This window comes from Watersipora subatra, chromosome 2 (assembly GCF_963576615.1).
Source record: "Watersipora subatra chromosome 2, tzWatSuba1.1, whole genome shotgun sequence".
Lineage (NCBI taxonomy): Eukaryota > Metazoa > Bryozoa > Gymnolaemata > Cheilostomatida > Watersiporidae > Watersipora > Watersipora subatra.
Window position 1 is genome coordinate 66,649,420 of NC_088709.1, and position 22,488 is coordinate 66,671,907.

At 36.1% G+C, this 22,488-nt stretch overlaps 1 protein-coding gene across 1 annotated transcript; it reads right to left on the minus strand.

Annotated features, from left to right (window-relative positions):
* Nucleotides 1-980: 980 nt before the first annotated feature.
* Nucleotides 981-1,631, minus strand: LOC137388468 (uncharacterized). Its single transcript, XM_068074955.1, has one exon. The coding sequence runs from the start codon at nucleotides 1,629-1,631 to the stop codon at nucleotides 981-983; it is 651 nt and encodes a 216-aa protein (XP_067931056.1).
* Nucleotides 1,632-22,488: the final 20,857 nt, after the last annotated feature.

The window sequence follows — 22,488 nt, forward strand, 5'->3', positions numbered from 1 at the left end:
TAAAGATTTACAGACTATGTATTTACAAACTAGTTTTAGCTATAATCACTTACTCGGTGAATGATTTATTCTGCAATTCCGAGAAACTCTTGGAGATGCAGGAATAGTTTGGTTGATTTCAGGACATCCAAAAATCAGACTAACGTTGTAAAATCTACTCGTTGTCCAAGCGATCTAAAATGACAGGATCACATTTCAGTTCAGGCAACAACAGGGTTTTAAAATTATACTGTGAGTTAAACAGTTTTTGCCTTGCAATAGAAAATAAAACTCAGGCTAGAGCCAGACATTTAAAAAACGAGGTTTAATAATATATATATGCATGTATATGCTTGTATATATATATATATATATATATATATATATATATATATATATATACATATCTCATGTTTATATCTTCATGTTTATGTATATATATACATGTACATGTATATATGTACATATATATATATATATATATATATATATATATATATATATATATATATATATATATATATATATATATATACATATCTTCATGTTTATGTATATATATACATGTACATATATATATATATATATATATATATATATATATATATATATATACATATCTTCATGTTTATGTATATATATACATGTACATATATACATGTATATATGTACATATATATATATATGCACATGTCTTAGTGCGGTCATTTTCATTCACCTTACCAGGAGCTTCCCACCAGTGTTGTGGTTTATTAAGGCCATACTCATCACATAGACTTCTATACACAACACCTGCGACATGATTATGCCGCTCAGTGTATGCGTTTCCTGCTAGCTGCTTGCATTCACTGATGATGTGTTGGATGGTCTCAGGTGCATCTTTGCGCAGTCTGCATCGTTTCTAGTGTGATAGATTTTTGTTCGGAGTTGCCTTGTTGAGAGCACTAGCTCCTTGGCTGCCATGAGTAGCGACTTTGTATTGGCTGTCAGGTTTCCTTTGTTCAGCCACAGATATGTCTGGCGAAAATCACAAACCTTAGATATTTGTCGGAGGTAGCACCATGAAGAGGTTTCATGTGCCAGTCAATTTCTTCATCGTCAGGGCGAAGCTCCATTGTCAAAGCAGACGATTGAAATTTAGCTAGCAACGTATCTGAAGTGACCATGGAGGCTGCATAGGCTTTGATGCTTTGTTCTTCCTCTTTCACTGTCTGCTGTACATTTTTGAGTCCCCTACCGCCATCTTTCCTATGGAGATACAATCTAGTAGTATCAGATTTTGGGTGGAGTGCTCCATGCATGGCCAGCAGTCTACAAGTTGCTATGTCTGCTTCTTTGATGGCTTCCTCAGTCCACTTTATTATGCCCGCTGGATATCTTATTACTGGCTGTGCGTAGGTGTTTATTGCCATGACTTGATTCCTGACATTGAGCTGGCTACGTAGGACCTGCCGAAAGCGTTTCTTGTACTCGGTAATGGCTTTGTGATGTACCTCGGCTTCGTGGTTGATGCTGCTTTGCATAATCCCCAAGTACTTGTAGCTTTCTTCTATATCTTTGATGGTACCATTTGGCATTCTTATGCCATCTGTGAGCATAGAACGGTCTTTTTTAAGAATTAGCCTTCCACATTTCTCAATACCAAAGGTCATTCCGATTTCCTTCCTGTATACCTAAGTGAGGTGTATTAGCGAATCAGCGTCCCTTTCTTTGTTAGTATACAGCTTGATGTCATCCATGTAGAGAGGTGGCTTATGTTGGTGCCACTCCTAAACTGGTACCCATATTGAGTCTCCTCCAGCATATTGCTTAGAGGGTTTAGGCATTTTCAAAAGAGCAGCGGTGATAAGGAGTCACCTTGATAGATGACTCACTTAATTTTTACACTCACCAGCTTTTTGCCATTAGCCTCCAGTTCCGTCTTCCATTTGGTCATTGACATCTTGATGAATGCCACAAGAGCAGGGTGAAAATTGTACATACTGAGGCACTCAAGTATCCAACTATGGGGAATTGAGTCATAGGTTTTTGTAGTCAATCCAAGCCATAGCAAGATTGGTATGCCATCTTCTGCTGTCTTGACAGACCATCCGATCCACCAGTAACTGATGTTTGGCTCTTCTGATGTTGCGTCCAATTCCTTTTTGAGCACTGGTCATATAGTGACTCATGTGCTCTTCCAGTTTGTCTGCAACTATTCCTGAGAACAGTTTCCAGGTGGTGGGCAAACACGTTATTGGTCGGTATTTCTTGGGAATTGGCCTCTGCTTTGGATCTTTTATTAGAACTACAGTTCGTCCTTTGGTCAGCCATTCCGGATGGTCGCTTTTTTATATTAGGCATTCCATCTGCTTAGCCATTCTAGTGTGAAGTGATACCAATTTCTTCAGCCAGGAGGCTTGAATCATGTCATGACCAGGTGCTGCCCAGTTCTTCATACGCTTCATTTTTCAACAAGCTGCACTCTGCACTCCATGTCCACTTTGCTGATGGTGAGTCCTTGCTGAGCCACAGAGTGTTGGTGGCTCTCTTCAAGCCTCTTCAGCTAATTTGCAGTGGTGTTATCAAAGTTTTGATGAACTACTTGAAAAATAACAACGCCAGCTTGTTTTTTGAACGGCACCTTTAATTGAACACCACCTCTATTCAAACACCACCTCTAATTGATTGCCACTATAATAGGAAAAGGGTTGAAAAATAGAGTGCCATAGCATTCAATTAGAAGTTTTGCGGTACGTATTTTAAAACTAATAAACCACCAAGATCTTACACGATACATAAGTTTGAAGGCAAACAGTAAGATGTAACCACAGCCATTCACTCAAAAAATCTTTCTTACAGATGAAATAACTTATTTGCCACTGAACACTGCAATAAGTAACACTACCACCTGGCACTGAAAGCACCTTGACAAACAATAAACGAGCCTTTAGCTTTAATGCTTACCCGGCTGTTGCTAAGCCTTGTAGGACTTGTTGCAGACAAGAAACCCACATTCACCACTGATACAAACATGTTTAAATACCAGCACATTAGAGTACCTTCATGAAGCTAGAATGCCTTGCAATACCCTAGTGGTACAATAATTACAAAGATATGGCATAACCTAAACATGTCTCACTATAGAACTTTTTGAAATACTTTAACTTTGTTTTGCTTTGCTAAAAGGATTTGATGCTATCCGGTTGATCAATTCTTTGTAGCATTAAAATGAAAAATATTACCTCACATTAGCTTAACTTTAAATTTTACAAGAATATCATTATAAAATGAAAAGCTACCAAGAGTATAGTTATTGCCAAACCCATAAAGGTATGTCTGATCTTACAATTAAATTTAATCTAACTTTAATTAACTTAAAATAAATTAAAATTGAATAACTCTATTAATGAACTATTACCCACTTACTTCATAACATGGCAGGGATTGTTTGGCCAGAATCTTTGCAATGAGGATCCCAGATAAAGGCTGGCAGGTATTATATAGATAGTTTACAGTGTATTTCTTATGAGGGCGCTTTGTTTCGTATTCATCAATAGTAGCTTCACAATAGGTATTGGTCGTTACACATTTTCCTTCCGTTGTAAGAAACTTGTTCAATGATGTTAAATTGTACACTATGTAGTTATCTTTGTGGAAAGTTGGCAATCTGTAAAATATAAGCTTTGCTAGCTGTGCTACCCAGCGCTGCTTGGCTAATAAAAAGGTTTTAGACGGAAAATAAATTTGTATTTAACATATAACAACATTTGCCATTTTAACTTTCAAACTAGATATCATGGGAAAAGTGTTTTGTGCAATTGGAATAAATTAAGAGAGAAAATAAAAACCATTTTAAAGGTTTCCGAACTTTGTCAAACAGCTTTCAAACTTCATATCATGAAGAAAACATTTTGTGCAGGACAAATAAATTTAAAAAAATAAAACAGCTATAAAAAGATTTAGATGTGAATGTGAAATAATTAGCAAGTAATAGCTAAATTAAGTCGATTTTGCTACGATTACAATAAAATATGAGCTGAAAAGGATACAGTTAATATGAACTGAGAAAACAAAATAAAAATCCTGAATATGTCAAATTGATAACAATTCTTGGAGAGCAGTGCGTGTGTATAAAATAGGTTACTGTTCCACCAGAAGCTATCCTTCATAACTTTGAATACGACGATACTGATACTGCTCGATACTGGTACAAATATAAAAATGAGATATTGGACTGTCTTTGTCTGACCGAGCAAAGAGAAGTGTCGAGACTCTTACCACGGAGGCAATATAATTGTCCACTTGAGAAGAATTGGCTTTGACCCCAGATATAGAAATTGAAATTTACAAAAAACATTTTTTAACAGGGGCATTGTATTGCGTGGCCGCATTGGTAAAATTATCAGTGTGCGCTATAACTCTAGCCAGAATGACACACATGTCCACACACTTTGATAAATATATATATAGGTTCTGTTAAAAAGTTCTATAAAATATTTCAGACAATTAGGTTATAAAGAGTGGGTAACAACGCTGTTTTTTTAAAATAAGTTCTTAAATTTTTTATATCGAATGAAATATCTAAATATACTTTTTCCACGACCAAACGAGCCGGAGCTTAGTCTGAGAGTTTTTATGATAAATGCATGTGCACACAACTTACAAAAATTATTCATCAACAAAGTTGCAAACCCTCATTTCGAAATCTCATCAACAAATTTAACCATCGTTTTGTAGTCGTTAAAGTATAATAACGATACAAAACACATATAAGCCTATTACCATATGTTACCAAAACTTACCCATCTAACGGATTATACACAAATAGACAGATTTATTTGACCGAAAATCGTTATTATAATTTGCTAAGCCTTACTTTTATCAAAGTTAAGACTGGAAATTGAAATGCCGAGCGACAGAGAATAGAACGATTAAGTCGTGCGCATTTCACAAAAAAAATAACGTGCACATTTCACCAGTCTATAGCATTGTCGAATTGCCGAAGGCTTCTGTAATTAACGTAGGAGTACTGAAATCGTTTCATTTTTGCCGATTTCAAAGTAACTGACATTTTAGACACTTTTGAGTACTTTGGTATTCTAACTGATGTCCAACGCAGTGTAAGTAAAGGAAATGATGATGATATTTTTTTCTAACGATTTTTATGCGATTATTACACTATTTAATTATAAGTTTGGATGATTACTGAACAATGACTACGTAGTACAGATTTTCTAAAAATCTATATAATATAACAACTTCTTGATATTGCTAGCTATGATGTTTTCAAATGTAAACAAAATTGTGCATTGGTTTTATATTATTACTATATTAATAATATTGGTTATTCTAATAATATCAATGCATTTTACTTCTAATATTGGCCAATATTGAATTTCTCCTAGTGCAGGGGGAGATATATAAACATATAATATTTTCCTTTTATTATTGCTATTTGTTGTATATAATAACACCCACACCCAGTACATTACAGCTACCATTGCAGTTATCCTATTGCACTGCAGTGCCATTTGACTGCTAATATTGCATTTCTCAACCATGAGTACCCTTTCCTTTTTTCAATATCTCTTTGACGTGGGTTGTATGACAATGGAATTTCTAGTAATTAAGATGATATATTTTTAAAGTCCAAAAATAAAAATAGATGTTTTGCAGCTTAAACATCACAAAATGAAAAGTTTTTTATAAACTGTTTTAGAAATTGATATTGTTTCATCTTTGATATTTTTACAAGTAATTAATATGAAGTAAAAGTGTTTTAATAGACCATAATCTATATCAAGATTTTTTTTCAATTAAACTTAGTTGATGTTACTTGTTACACGATACTTGTTTAATGCAAGATTTTGCAGATTGCTCCTAATAAGTGTGTAATAATGATTTGTGCAGGCATTCAAATCAAAACCAAGCATTTGGGCATTTCTATGAGTGAGCTTATGTTATGAAACATTTTGAAGATAAACTTGTCAGCTACGACAACTCAAAACTTTTTTTGACCATATTCTTAGCACTTCGCACAAAGCGTTAGTCACAAATCTATATATATGATATATTAGCTGTGCTAACCGGCGTTGTCCGGCTTTAAAAATCAGCCTATAAACAATGAGAGGCAGTGACAGTTGCTTGCCACTTGCTATTAGCCGGGCAAATTGCCAATGGAAAACTTGAGTAAGCTTACTAATAAAAGCTGCGGCTTCTACTGACGTTACGTCATAACTTTGCGTCGTCCCAAAGCGTAGCATAATTGTTCCCATATAACGACATACATCGCCTAGCGAATCTATCAAGCTTGTGGGGCTTAGTTAGTAAGGCAGTTCAGACTGGCCAATGGGAAGTTCTAAGATCAAATATTCTGCTTTACAGATTCTTTCTTCCAAAATTTTAATAGCTATAGCTGGAACTACACACATATCCACATACGTACGTACATACATACATACGTATGTACATATGTACATACATATGTGCGTATGTATGTACATATGTATGTATGTACATATGCATATACGTACATACATACGTACGTACATACATACATACGTACATACGTATATACGTACATACGTACGTACGTACATACGTACATACGTACATATGTACATACGTACATACGTATATGCGTACATGCGTTCATACGTACATACATATCTACATACATATCTACGTATCTACGTATCTACGTATCTACGTATCTACGTATCTACGTATCTACGCATCTACGCATCTACATATCTACATATCTACATATGTACATACGTAAATACATACATACATCCATACGTACATCTATACATATGTACATCCATACGTACATCTATAGATATGTACATACATATGTACATACATATGTACATACACATGTAAATACATACATACGTACATACATACGTACATACGTACATACGTACATACATACGTATGTACATACATACGTACGTAAATACGTACGTACATACATACGTACATACGTACATATGTATGTACATACGTACGTACGTACATACATACGTACATACATACATACGTACATACGTACATACATACATACGTACATACGTACATACATACGTACATACGTACATACATACATACGTACATATGTACATACATACATACGTACATACGTATGTACGTACATACATACGTACATACATACGTACATACGTACATACGTACATACATACGTACATACGTACATACGTACATACATACATACGTACATACGTACATACATACATACATACATACATACCTACATACATACGTACGTACGTACATACATACATACATACATACATACGTACATACATACGTACATACATACGTACATACATACGTACATACGTACATACATACATGCGTACATACGTACATACATACGTACATACGTACATACATACATACGTACATACGTACATACATACATACGTACATACGTACATACATACATACGTACATACGTACATACATATGTACGTACATACGTACATACATACGTACGTACGTACATACATACGTACGTACGTACATACATACGTACGTACGTACATACATACATACATACGTACGTACGTACATACATACATACGTACGTACGTACATACATACGTACGTACGTACATACGTACGTACGTACGTACATACGTGCATACGTACGTACATACGTACATACGTACGTACATACGTACATACGTACGTACATACGTACGTACATACGTACATACGTACATACGTACGTACATACGTACGTACATACGTACATACGTACGTACATACGTACATACGTACGTACATACGTACATACGTACGTACATACGTACATACGTACGTACATACGTACATACATACGTACATACGTACATACATACGTACATACGTACATACATACATACATACATACATACATACGTACATACATACATACGTACATACATACATACGTACATACATACATACATACATACATACATATGTACATATCTACATATCTACATACGTACATACGTACATACGTACATACGTAAATACATACATACGTACATACGTAAATACATACATACATCCATACGTACATCTATACATATGTACATACATATGTACATACGTATGTACATACATACATACGTATGTATGTAAATACATACATATGTACATACTTATACACATACATACGTACATACATATGTACATACGTACATACATACGTACATACGTACGTTCATACGTACATACATAAATACATACATCCACACAAACTTTGAGAGATATATATAGATATTTAGATATATATTATATATATATAATATATATCTAAATATCTATATATATCTCTCAAAGTTTGTGTGGATGTATGTATTTATGTACGTACGTATGTATGTGCATATATATGTACATATGTATGTATTTACATACATACGTATGTATGTACATATATATATATATATGTACATACATACATACATATATATATATATATATATATATGTATATATATATATATATATATATATATATATATATATATATATATATATATATATATATATATATATGGTAGCAACCATGAAACTTTAACATGAAATATATATATAAGGTAACTCCAAACAAAAATCTATCACACTAGAGACGATCCTAGATGCAAACTGTGCAAAGATGCGCCTGAGACCATCCAACACATCATCAGTGGATGCAAGCAGCTAGCAGGAAACGCATACACTGAGCGGCATAATCATATCACAGGTGTTGTGTATAGAAGTCTATGTGATGAGTATGGCCTTAATAAACCACAACACTGGTGGGAAGCTCCTGGTAAGGTCAATGAAAATGACCGCGCTAAGATCCTCTGGGACTTCTACATCCGAACTGACATGCATGTCCTAGCAAACCAACCAGATATAGTGGTAGTAGACAAGGAAAACAAGAGGGCTACTATAATAGATATAGCAGTACCCAATGACTACAATATAGCCAGCAAAGAAAAAGAAAAGGTAGAGAAATATCTCCCTCTTGGAGAAGAGATTGAAAAATGCTGGAATGTAAGAACAACTGTAATCCCAGTAGTCATTGGGGCACTGGGCACAATAACATCAGCGCATAAAATGTGGCCTGCCCAAATACCAACAACAATCAACTCAGGTGATTTGCAGAAAAGTGCGCTATTGGAAACAGCTAAGATCTTGAGGCGAGTGCTCAAACTCCCAGGTCTCTGGTAGGAGACCAGAGTTAGAGCAGAATTTACTACCCATACGGGGTATCCGGGGTGAGGAAACAATTTTATATATATATATATAGTTTATGAAAAGACTATTGGTTGCAATGAGCACGTTTGCAGTTATATGGGTCATGAGAGCTCATCATAGGTATTGATTATATGCACTGGTATTCTAAAATGTATCAAGGTAGCTGTATGGTTTAGTGGTAGTGCACGTGGTTTTACTTCCTGCATTTGAAGATGAGAGTGCGATTCCAATGAGGAGCAATTATCTTTCTTTAGTCAGACACGGCTATTAATATAGTAATGATTTAGACTAGCTTATGTTACTCTATTTTTGAATAAGTTTGGGATCTAAATTTGAGATCACAGGCAACCCATTTTACGAGTGATAACATTTATTACGACCTATGTAAACATTTCGTGCTGATGATTGGCTAATGAAGCTATCTTATATATATCACTCGTGGACTCTTTTCAGATGTATCACTAGCTACTTCAAAAATGAAGCATCTGCTCAAATCTGAGCTTTTTAAAAGATGGCCTCATTCAAATGCTTATATCTCTGGATAGGATTAGTCTACAAAGACAAAAATGACATCAAATTGTAACTGATGTTTTAGCCTTTTATTGGTTTTAATTTCATTACATCGACCTTTTGGCGCAACCACATCTTTAAAACGCGAGATTAATCAGAAGTAAGACTCAAATTTTATGTTCTTCTTAGTCAATGACACACTTGCTTTTTAAGTAAATCTTTGTTCACAAATATTTATTTATATTTGAATTTTCTACCGTTTCCAATAATTTCTGAACCAGGAAATGAATTAATTTGTGGTTTGATTCTCATGAAATTTTCTATTTAGTTAACTGCTTACAAAACCTAACTGTTTCTAGTCATAGAAATAGAACCAAAAGGCACAAGTAAAAAGAACCCCACTGAAGTAGCTCAACGATGAAATAAAATAATATTAGTGATTTACCGGTTGATGAATTTAGGTACTTACGTGCAATCAAAGCCCATAATCGGAACTGACCATCTAGTACCAATGATCAGTAACAGATATGCATAACATAGTTTAATACATTCAGCAGCCATGCTAGCTCTCTGCCATAACACAATGGGAATTGCCAACATTTTTAATTTTTCATCTATTCTTGGAATGTGGATTGTTGGCAAGGAGCTGTCGTGGATTTAATCTCATCTATCACACCTGTACTTGTGGTCTAAAAGCTGTTTGCAATCAGTTCAAGTTGATAATTCTTTGATAGTTTTTAAAAGCAGGTAATCCTTCATGAAGTTAATCATTTGTTGCATTCATGACGCTTCCTTCTAAAAGAATGGTTGAGTTGTCATCCTTCGACAGCGAGAGAGGCTAACATACCTGTAATGTTACCCGTAGTCAACCGATCAACTGCATAGGAGGCTTTTGAGAGCTCATTTCTTAACCTCTCAGCAAATTGGTTTAAAGATGAACTTAAACAAATTTCTGCAGGTTTTATCAAAAAGTATCACTAGAAATTCCCCTGTCATACAGCCTATGACCAAAATGATATTGGAAAAAGAGAATGGGTTCTGATGGTTGAGAAATGCAATATTAGCAGTCAAATGGCACTGCAGTGCTATAGGATAACTGCAATGGTAGCTGTAATGTACTGGGTGTGGGTGTTATTATATACAACAAATAGCAATAATGAAAGGAAAAGATTATATATGTTTATATCTCTCCTCCTGCAAAAAGAGAAATGCAATATCGACCAATATTAGAAGTAAAATGCACTGATATAGAGTTTTAAAAAATCTGTACTATGTAGTCATTGTTCTGTAGTCATCCAAACTTATAATTAATTATTGTAATAATCTCATAAGAACCGTTAAAAAAATATCATCGTCATTTCCTTTACTTACACTGCGTTGGACATCAGTTAAAATACCAAAGTACTCAAATGTGTAAGTTAATTTGAAATCGGCAAAAATGAAATGATTTCTGTACTCCTACGTTAATTACCGAAACCTTCGGCAATTGGACAATGCTATAGACTGGTGAAAAGTGCACGTTATTTTTTCATGAAATGCGCACAACTTAATCGTTCTATTCTCTGTCGCTTGGCGTTTCAATTTCCGGTCTTAACTTTTATAAAAATGAGGCTTAGCTAGTTTTAATAACGATTTTTGGCCAGATTAATCTGCCTATTTGTGTATAATCCGATCAGATGGGTAAGTTTTAAGGAATTTTGATAATTTACAAAGACTTGGTAACATATTTAAATAGGCCTATATGTGTTTTGTATCGTTATTATACTTTAACTAATCTACAAAACGATGGTTAAATTTGTTGATGAAATTTTGAGATAAAGGGTTCGTCTCATTGTTGATGAATAATTTTCGAAAGTTGTGTGCACATGCATTTATCATAAAAACTCTCAAACTTCACATCCGCTCGTTTGGTCATGGGAATATTTTCTATCATTTGTGTTTGTTTTTGAGGTTTGGCGCCATCTTACTACCAAAATGCTTCAAGATTAAAATTGACAAAACTTCATCACAATTAAAATAACCAAAAAGAACACATGCAAATGATTTTGCTAGTTGTTATCGTTGCAGTAGTTTATATGGCCTATTGCATTCAATTTGCATTGTTATGCGTCTCTAATCTGTCGTTCTTTGCAACTATAGATGTTTAAATTGCGCTTTCGATTGATCTGCGAGTATTAACTATTGATTAGAGTATTGATTAGATAATCAAGTTTTATTTATTAAAATTAAAATCAAGATTAAAAGATCTTAATTTTAAGAAATCCTGACAATCAGACAACCTTAAGCATCAAAAACATTTACTAATAATACTTTTTGATAAAACAATTAAGATTTGTGTAAGTCCATCTTTAAAGGTTAATTGATTAGAACAAATTAGATTCAATTGATTAAAGCAATTAAAAACAGATTGAAGTATATATGCTATATAGTTATGTTTTATTCCTTAGGTAGTAGGTAAATTTAAAGGTTGACTTGCAACAAAATTCACATTATAGTCATTTGATATCAAAAAATTCACCATGTCTTACTCTGTTGTGTTGTAGATGCAAAAGACGTTGGAATGTGATTACAAGTTCTTAAAAGCTCAAAAACGGAAAGCCGCCTTAGATTGGAATCTGTTTATTTCTCTGACGTAGTCATGAAATTTGGCTATTGTTTTGTCATGTGATGTTCTCACGTGAATTGAAAGGCCAATAAAAAGCTCAATATAAAACTTATCGTAGCACTAATTTATGACAAACACATCGGTTTTTACCAAAGACCTGTATCAAATATAGATGCTCGCTACTTTACAGTTTTATTTCGGTTTGGTCTAATCGGAAAGTCGTAATCTGATCATGTGACCCAATACTTCGCAAATAATGTCTGCAGCACTTTTCGATTATCACAAGTGACCAACAGGCTCGTCATGATTATCAGACAATGATATGTACTACTTCAAGATATGACTAAAAAATTAAACGAATTTTTACGGTAAGTTATAGGATATCACTGCTAAAAGTGACAGCATTACGATGACGATAAAACGGACGCGTAAGAACAATGGACATGGTTTTATTGAATGCGTGAAGTATATTTGTGAAAAGATTTCGACGAATAAGGTTGCATGAAAGTGTAAACAGAAACCATCTCTCATAACTGCGTCACATTTGAGCCGTTTTGGAAAAAGAATCCAAACTACGGCGGTCTCGTTTGGCTGCGATTTTCTGTTCGTTTTTGAGCTTTAAGAGCTTGTAATCACCTTTCCACATATTTTGCACCTACAACACAACAGAGTAATGCATGGTGAATCTTTTGATACCAAATAACTTTAATGTGAATTTTTTTGCAAGTCAACCTTTAAATTTATACCTACTACCTAAGGAATAAAACATAACTATATAGCATATATACTTCAATCTGTTTTTAATTGCTTTAATCGATTGAATCTAATTTGTTCTAATCAATTAAAACTTTACCTAAAAACTATCAGAAACATAAACCAGCTGTGAACTATGTTGTTATAATAACTTGTAATGACATTTGATTTCATTTGTCCTTTTATGTCCTTGTCCTGTTTATCCTTTGCCTGTACTTATTGACCTATGAGTTAGGCCTTACTGTCTGAGTTGCCTTCATGACGTTACATTATGCCTTATGTTATGCTAGTCAGTCAGTTGTTCAGAATATATGCAAGCAGCAACAACACAGTGCACTGAATTCACGTTTTAACAGGTTATGGGCCCAGAGCCTCCTGATAATATCGTTACATAAGAAACTTTTGATTAGATTATCATGGCAGCAACAGATGAAAAGTAGACTATAGACAAGCTCGATGGACAGAACTGGAACACATAGAAATTTTAGATGAAGCATATGCTGCTGGCGAAGGGGCTGTGGGGTTATGTGAATGGCAGTATAACCTTAGCTGAAGATGCCGGAGCAGATGCGAAACAGACATTTCAGACAGAATCCCAGAGAGCATTTTCATCTATTGTAATGGCTGTAAGCACATCACAAATTTATCTCATCACATCACACAAGACACCAGATAAAGCATGGGATGCCCTGTGCAAACATTTTGAGCGCAACTCTCTCGTGAATAGACTTTTAAAAAAAAAAATAATATTTTCGATTGCAAATGACTGAAGGAACGCCACTTGTAGAACATATGAAGACCATGAAGGAGATGACTGACAGACTAGCAGCTATAGGATCTGCCGTTGATTTTGAGGACCAAGTTGTGACACTTTTGGGGAGCCTGCCAGAGAGCTATGCCACTATTGTCACTGCGTTAGAAGCTCGAGTTGACGATATAGACATAAGCTTTGTTCAACAAGCTTTACTTAATGAGGAATTGAAGCGAAATGCTAGTGGCAAAAAACTTGAACAAAATACTGCTCTAGTGGGAGAACGGAAGTCAGCACATGAGTACAAAAGCCAGAAACAACGCAGGTGCTTTGTATGTGATTCCCCACTTCATCTAAAGCGTAACTGTCCTCAACGAAATGCTGAATATAGAGGCAACCACCAAGCTAAGTTTGCAGGAAATGATGAAAATAGTGGTCAGGATGATTGGCTATTCGTTGCTGGTAATAGCGTTGTCAATGATAATCGATGGCTGATAGACTCGGGTGCCTCATCACACATGACTAATCAGATGACCATGATGACCGAATATACCAACTTTGAGAAACCACAACTAGTGAGACTGGGAGATGGCAGATCGGTAGAAGCTGTAGGATGTGGTAAAGTGCGTCTCCAAATGCTGTTCGATGTAAGTGATGCCAAATCCGCGGTGTTGACAAATGTATTGCATGTTCCAAAACTGTCATGTAACCTTTTCTCTGTACGTGCAGCTGTAAAAAGGGGAAACACTGTCAAGTTTGGAAATGAAAGATGCTGGATCTGCAGCAGAGATGGGCGATTGTGCGGTATGGGTAAAGTGTGGGACAAACTTTATAAACTGAAGTGTAGACTTGCTACCACTACGAGTAAAGAGGAAGTACACCTCACAACCACGTCTTCTAATAACAACATAGATCTCTGGCATCGACGCCTTGGACACTTAAATGATCAGCAGATTCGTTTCCTTATACGAGAGCAATCAGTTACTGGACTAAATAGTACCCTGATTGGAAAAGATACACTGTCCTTCTGCGAGAGCTGCATAAAAGGTAAGATCACGCGTAAACCTTTTCCCCATTCACAAGTCGGAAAGTCTAGTCATAGGCTACAATTGATACATAGCGATGTCTGCGGACCAATGCAAACACAATCACTTGGTGGAGCTAAATACTTCGTAACTTTTATAGACGACTATTCTCGTTGTTGTGCTGTCTACTCTATTAAACACAAGTCTGAAGTGTTTCAGAAATTCAAAGAGTTTGAGGCAGCTGCTGTTAATAGCACAGGCAACCGCATTGCAACGCTTAGGTCCGACAATAGAGGTGAGTACGTGTCATCTGAATTTGAACAATATCTGCTGCACAGAGGTATTAAGCACGAACTGAGTGTACCGTATTCACCTGAACAAAATGGCACTGCAGAAAGGCAAAATCGAACACTTGTAGAAGCAGCCCGTACAATGTTGCAGCATGCTGGATTGACCAACACTTATTGGGCAGAGGCCGTTGCCTCTGCTGCCTATGTGCGTAATCGTGTTGTAACATCAGCCTTGAGCAAAGGCATTACACCGTATGAACTCCGGTATGGCAAAAAATCTGATGTGAGCAATCTCAAAGTATTTGGTTGTATTGCATATGCACATGTAAACGATAGCGCTAGACAAAAGCTAGATAGTAAGGCATTAAAAGTAAGGTTTGTTGGCTACAGTACTAGATCAAAGGGCTATAGAGTGTTAGATGAGAATTCTGGTAGACTTTTTATTAGTCGTGACCTGGTGTTCAATGAATGTATGTTTCAATTCGATCATACTAATGTTTGTTGTAGCAACACAGTTGTCCCTGCGAATAATGAAACCTGCAAACTTGATGTAAGCATGGAAACCACTAGCACCCAACCTGCAACTACGGAGCCGACAGCAGCACACCCACGTCGGTCGCAGCGAGAGAGGCAGCCGACAGTTAGATATGGTATCGATGAACACATTAGCTCTACCGTAGTAAGACACACTGCCTGCTTTGCAAATGACATCACCGAACCAAAAAGTTTTGCCGAGGCTATGGGTAGTGAGCACGCAAATGAGTGGAGAGCAGCAGCTGATGCGGAGTTTCGCTCGTTAACGACCAACCAAACTTGGAATTTAGTGGAGCTACCCGAGGGAGAAAAAGCTATAGGATGCAAATGGGTCTTCAAAGTAAAAAGTAAAAGCGATGGAACAGTTGAGCGTTTTAAAGGAAGACTGGTGGCTAAAGGTTATGCACAAAGGTATGGAATAGATTACTGTGAAACATTTGCGCCGGTAGTTCAATACTCCTCAATCCGTACAATTCTAGCTAATGCTGTACAAAAGCACATGCATGTACATCAAATGGATGTTGAAACAGCCTTTTTAAATGGAAACCTGGACGAAGACATATACATGCTTCAACCTGAGGGGTATGAGCAACCCGGCAAAGAAAAATTGGTTTGTAAACTAAGGAAATCGCTTTATGGATTGAAGCAATCCCCTCGATGCTGGAATAAAGCTTTTCGGTCAGTCGTTGAATCTATAGGATTCAAGCAATGCGATGCTGACCACTGTGTATGTATCCATCCAGATACGCATGCAGTAATAGCTGTGTATGTAGATGACCTCATTTTGGCCAGCAAGACAGACAAGGAAATGTCCCAGCTCAAAAACAAATTCAAGAATAAATTCAAAATGAAAGACATGGGAGAAATACACCATTGCCTTGGGATATCGATAGCAAAGAAAGAGGGAAATATAGAGATGCATCAGAAACAGTACATACAACAAATACTGACTAAATATGGACTCTCTGATGTACATACAGCCTCAACACCTGCTGATGTCAATGTAACACTGTGTAAAGATGATGGTGTCAGCCAGGAAGTAGATGCAAAGATGTATCAATCCATGACAGGAAGTCTACTTTACCTAGCAATTGGTACAAGACCTGATATTGCGCAAGCAGTGGGAGCTGTAACCAAATTTAACGCCAAGCCAAACAGCACACATCTTACAGCAGTAAAAAGGATTTTTTGCTACTTAAAGGGGACTGCAGACAAAACACTACAATACAATGCTGTGGGTAACAATGAACTCATTGGATACGCAGATGCTGACTATGCCGGTGACATAGATGATAGACACTCGACGACAGGTCAGGTTTTTATGTTAGCAGGGGAGCTATTAGCTGGCTTAGCAAAAAGCAGCCTGTAGTGGCATTATCCACGACAGAGGCTGAATACATAGCGCTCTGCTCAGCTAGCCAAGAAGCCATCTGGCTCAAACGACTACTGAACGAACTACGCCCAAAGGAACATTTGCATTCTGTAATATTATATGAAGACAATCAAGAAGCTATTGCTGTATCGAGTAACCCTGTGGAACATGCAAGAACGAAACATATCGATATAAAATTCCACTTTGTCCGAGAGGCTAAAGAGAGTGGTCAAATCGAAATTTGGTATTGCCCTAGTGACAGTATGATCGTAGACATATTGACTAAACGCTTACCACGCGTGAAATACGAAAAACTAAGACTGGTGATGGGTGTTGTCTGATGGCTTCATGCTGCAGTTGCAAGTGCTCAGTGGTACACATGTACATTAAATTTAGTGGGAGTGTTGTTATAATAACTTGTAATGACATGTGATTTCATTTGCCCTTTTATGTCCTTCTCCTGTTTATCCTTTGCCTGTACTTATTGACCTATGAGTTAGGCCTTACTGTCTGAGTTGCCTTCATGACGTTACGTTATGCCTTATGTTATGCTAGTCAGTCAGTTGTTCAAAATATATGCAAGCAGCAACAACACAGTGCACTGAATTCACGTTTTAACAAACTATAATTGAGGTCATTCACTTCTGTCTAACTGTCCTAGTTAACATCTGTTTATTGAAAATCAAGCAAGTATTTGCAACATACCAGCAGATTATTAACAGTGTAGTGTTAGCTCTTTATCTTAGTTATATAAACCAACTGACTTCAGTTCTGTTACTATTTCAAATTTTAATCTTCAAAGTAACTACATGTAGGTTATTTATCAATCTCCGTTTCCCAGTGGACAATATTTCTCTACTTCTTTGCTATCTATGTTGCAGTTGCTGTATTTTAGAAGTGGTGGTTCACTTTAGTTGTCAGTTGCTGTTAGAGTAGAGACTACTGTTAGGTTTGAAGTTGTCCATATTTTATGTTATATATGTCCATATTAACAGCCAATAAAAGATTGAGGTTTTGTTGCTAAGGTAGGAATTAGCTGTCAGAACTTAGTATCCTTAACTGTGGCATTTGCTGTCATCAACCGATAGGTTTTAGAAGTCCTCGTAACTTTTTAGTAAGTAATAAGTATTCACAAACATATAAGGGGGCATATCTCAACTAAAACAAAAAATAAAACTCTCCTTTTCTAGAATGAAGAAAATACAGTTGAACAAATTCACAGGTTGGGGGTAATGATCTAGATTTGGTTTTTCACATAGTCATTGCAGTAATGCAATGATAGAATGTTCCTGTTAAAGTTCGGTTCTCTGTGATCAATATTGGAGCTGTTTGAGTTGGTGTTCTTGTAGATCTTGGCAAAGCACCAGGCATTCCTGAGATTTGGTCTTACAATTGCGAGAGAGCTTTGTTCATATCATCACTGGCTGCTTGAGGTGTGTTAGTTGGTCTATTAGTCAAGAGATCATGCTCTGTATTAGAAATACTGTTTTTGATGCTGCTGGTCTTACTGGTTTGGTGATGCATTCTGTTTCTCCTAACCGCATTGGTTTAGTGTCCATGAAATAAGATTGTGGTGCTGTGCGTTTCTTTGACACTTTTTCTGAGACCCACTGTCTTGCTGACAGGTCCTCACAAATATATCTGAGATAATAAGAAGACTGGGTCAGTCTTGCGCAATTTTGTCATACTTTTTTTCTACAGTGTTTTATTCTGTCAGTTGATCTGTAGCATGCGCAAAGATTGGTCTGAAGTAGTCTCCTGTGACTTGCAGGCCACTTCGGTTAGGTCTGTTGAATAGCATTCCAGCTGGCGAGTAAATGTATCCAGTAGTGGAAGTTTCCTGATAAGCTGGTAAAAGCAATAGACATCTTCGTCGGAGTGTTCCCACTTCATCAAGAACAACTTGATTGTAGGAAGGCCTGATATGTCTGATGGTTGCCTGATGCCATTTGCCTGTAGATGAGTCAGGCTTAAAAGTATGAATATTAAACAACCATTCATTTGTGAACTGCTTCATCTGATAATTATTAACAAGCATGTTGGGAGCCGTGATTGAAATTGGCACAGCACAAACAGCAAAGATTGGTTTCATTGCCATAATAGCTTGAAGTGTGACAGGGCAGTCAACAACGAAAGCTAGTTGTTTTTTTGAACTCAAGTATTTTATTGGTACAGGTACACAGTGAGTTTAGGTGGTCTCATTTTGCAGTGGGTGCAGTGGGTAGGGCACTTGGCTGCAAAACTTGAATATCTGATTTAAATCTATGTTTAAGGCAAGATATTTTTGCTAAACTTCTAAACATGGCTTTGGACAGGCTAATGGATAGAATCCGTTTTTATTATTATATTATTACATCAATTACTGATAATAGCGCATTCCACAAATGAACCAAAATTAAAACAGTTATTGCGGTTTGTTCTAGGCCAGAATACAGACTTGGCCACACAATTTCAACATTTCTGTACTCTTTTATATTAGCATGAACCATACAAAGAATATTTTTTACTTTCGTGAAAGGTATTACTTTCCTGTCACCCAGATAGATCAAACCATGATTTTTATATAGCTCATCATTTACAGACCAGTATGGTTGTAAGGATTGTTCTACTGGAGCAGTTGGGACAACAGCTCTAGCCGTGATAAATGACTTCATACAACTCTTGGATTACCAGGTCATCAGAACAAGCTTTCCTTAGCTCATCTGTTAGCTCATCAGCCATCACGCAGTATGAATCATCAAAAATTTTTCATCTAATTCTTTCTTTATTATGGGTTGTCTCTGAAAGCTCTAAACAGGATTTCATCAAAGTATAATAGTCTGTCTAGAAGAGATTGAGCCTGTGATATATCATATATTTGCAGTCATATTAGAAATTACTGCAGTATGGGTGATGCCTTGTGTAATGTCTCGCTTGGGATAGACGCAGCTGGTTTGTGATCAGACTCTACCTGAATAGAACATCTATTGGTATAACTTAAAAATCTCTTCTATCCAAAGACAATGGCCAACAGCTCCTTGTCTATCTGAGGGTAGTCAGTTTTAACAAAGGGCAAAGCTCTTGAAACATAAGCAGTGAGACGCCCCTCCTGAAAGAAAACAGTAACAAAACCAGTTTTTGAGGCATCCAACTATAGATGAGCATTTTTTGACTCATCAAAATAAGTCAGCGCCTGGTCTCTGTTAAGCCCAAGCTTGATGGACTGAGCTACATTCTTTTATTCTGTGGCTCATACCCAATGTGTCTCTTTGCAAGAAGTATCGTCAGTCGTTCTAAGTCAATATTTTGCGAAAGTAGCGCTTCAGAAAGTTCAAGGATCCTATTAGTCTCTGTACTCCAGCTACATCAGTTTGGAATAGAATGTCAACAATAGCTTGAACCTTTCCAGAACTAGCTTTTAAACCCTTGCTGGATGCAAAATGTCTGAAATACTACACTTCAGGCTGATAGAGTCAATTTTTTTCTGTTGCACTTGACTTAGTACTTTCTAGCTTTCTCAAAGACTTTGCAATGATTCTCATTATGGTCTTCTTTTATAGCACCATACACAATCAGATCATCAAAATAAATACATACAAGCAAGTCACTGAAGATCAGCTCAACACATTTTTAAAACCTTTACAGCTGAACGTAAAACAAAAAGAAGTAGCATGGAACAGTAGAAACCCGGTGTAGTGTTGAAGGTAGTTAACAGACTGCTAAGGTCAGTCAAAAGAACATGCCATTGCTCATGTTTTTTATTGAAAATAATGAAGGATTTAATTGCCAAGAATTCGAAGGCGATATTTTCTAAGGTTGGAATTTTGTAATGTTCGCGTCGAACAGCTCTATTGAGATCCTTAAAAACCAAACACATGCGTACCGAGCCATCTTGCTTTTCAACAAACACCATGCCGTTCACCTATCTGATTGACCACTTTATTAACTCTGGATATTATTCCTAGTCTCCATATGATTCAGTAATTTTTTTACTTTTTCATGATGCTGATGGAGGTTTTTTGGAGAGACTGGATGAAAGGTTTTACATTTTAATTTTAGAAAATTTTAAGTTTTTCCATGAGACATCTGACACCTTTTAAGACATCTTGAAACTCATCAAAGATGGAATTACATATGTCATCAACCCGCTTGGTGATAGACAGCTGCTCTCAAGTATCAAGGCCAGGTCAAGGCCAAGGACAGGTACCAGATCACTGTAAACAAATTCAAACCTCGGGTGCGACCAGATCTATTCTTTTATTGTAGCAGTTCTACAGATCCATGATTGTTTATGGGTGTCTTGTTGTACTTTCTTTTTTACTAAAACTTTATCGCTGTAACAGCCAAACGACACACAGACAAACATGGAGATTTATATAGGTAAATGTATTTGTATATAAGTGTACGCATACATATACAAATATGCATGTAACTATATATGATTAAAACTCGACACTGATTGTTAGGCAATTGAATAAAGCTTGAATAGCCTAGTTATGCTTGTAGATAAAATTGGGGCTAGAGACATATGCGTAGGTTTGATACATTAATATAAGATTAAAATATTAAGAGCTAATAATACAGTGGTAATTAGCCACTATTATTTAAGAAACACTTGCTTGATTTTATACATACATTTCTTTACAAGGACCGCCAGGCAGAAGTGAATATAACACATTTAAGCAGTAGAACCTATATTGCAAAAAGATTATATACCAAATTTGCCTCAAATTACGAAAGATATTTCTAGATACAAAAGCCCTCTTGTACTTTAACACATTTTTTAGTTCCGTGCTTTGGCCTAGTTGCTTCCTGTGGGTACAACTCAGTTTTTATAGCGAAATTCTTTGTTTTCATAAGTTGCATTAGTTTGGAGTTATCATGTATTGCATACATGGTAAGACAACTATCTTTCCTAGCAATTCAAGTTTTGTGTTTTCTGTGTGATGAGAGTTGTCCTCATTGGCGTCAATATACAGTTTTCCACTTATGCTTCTGAAACATTTATTCAAAAAATATATAACCGAGCCAGCGATATGACATCTTTGTCTCTTTGTCTTTTTGTGTGGCCTGAATGCTGGTTGATTAAAGACTGTTTCAACTAATTTCGTTTCATGAAACCAAAAATGATTACCTTGTGTTTTTTATGCAGGGCATTCATTGTGGTGACTGGAGTCCCTATTTAGTACTATATGAAAAATCAAAGCTTGGGTAGCCTTTATCATAAAAGCGCATTTTGAAAATATATATCAAGGCGACCTGAAAAAATGTTGATTTTACAATAGGCAAAAGATTTGTTACAGTTCAGCTTAAGAACTCTTACTATTTGTAAGACTATTACAACTAGTACCCTGACAGTCTTGGGTACCGTGAGAAATTATCAGGTATGCTAATAAAGCACAGAGAATAAACATGTGCGCAAATATTCTAAAATAAAAGAAGGCACTT

Bases quoted from the DNA above. Each gene is read 5' to 3' on its own strand.
- LOC137388468 (XM_068074955.1), bottom strand. From the start codon at position 1,631: ATGACCTTTGGTATTGAGAAATGTGGAAGGCTAATTCTTAAAAAAGAC.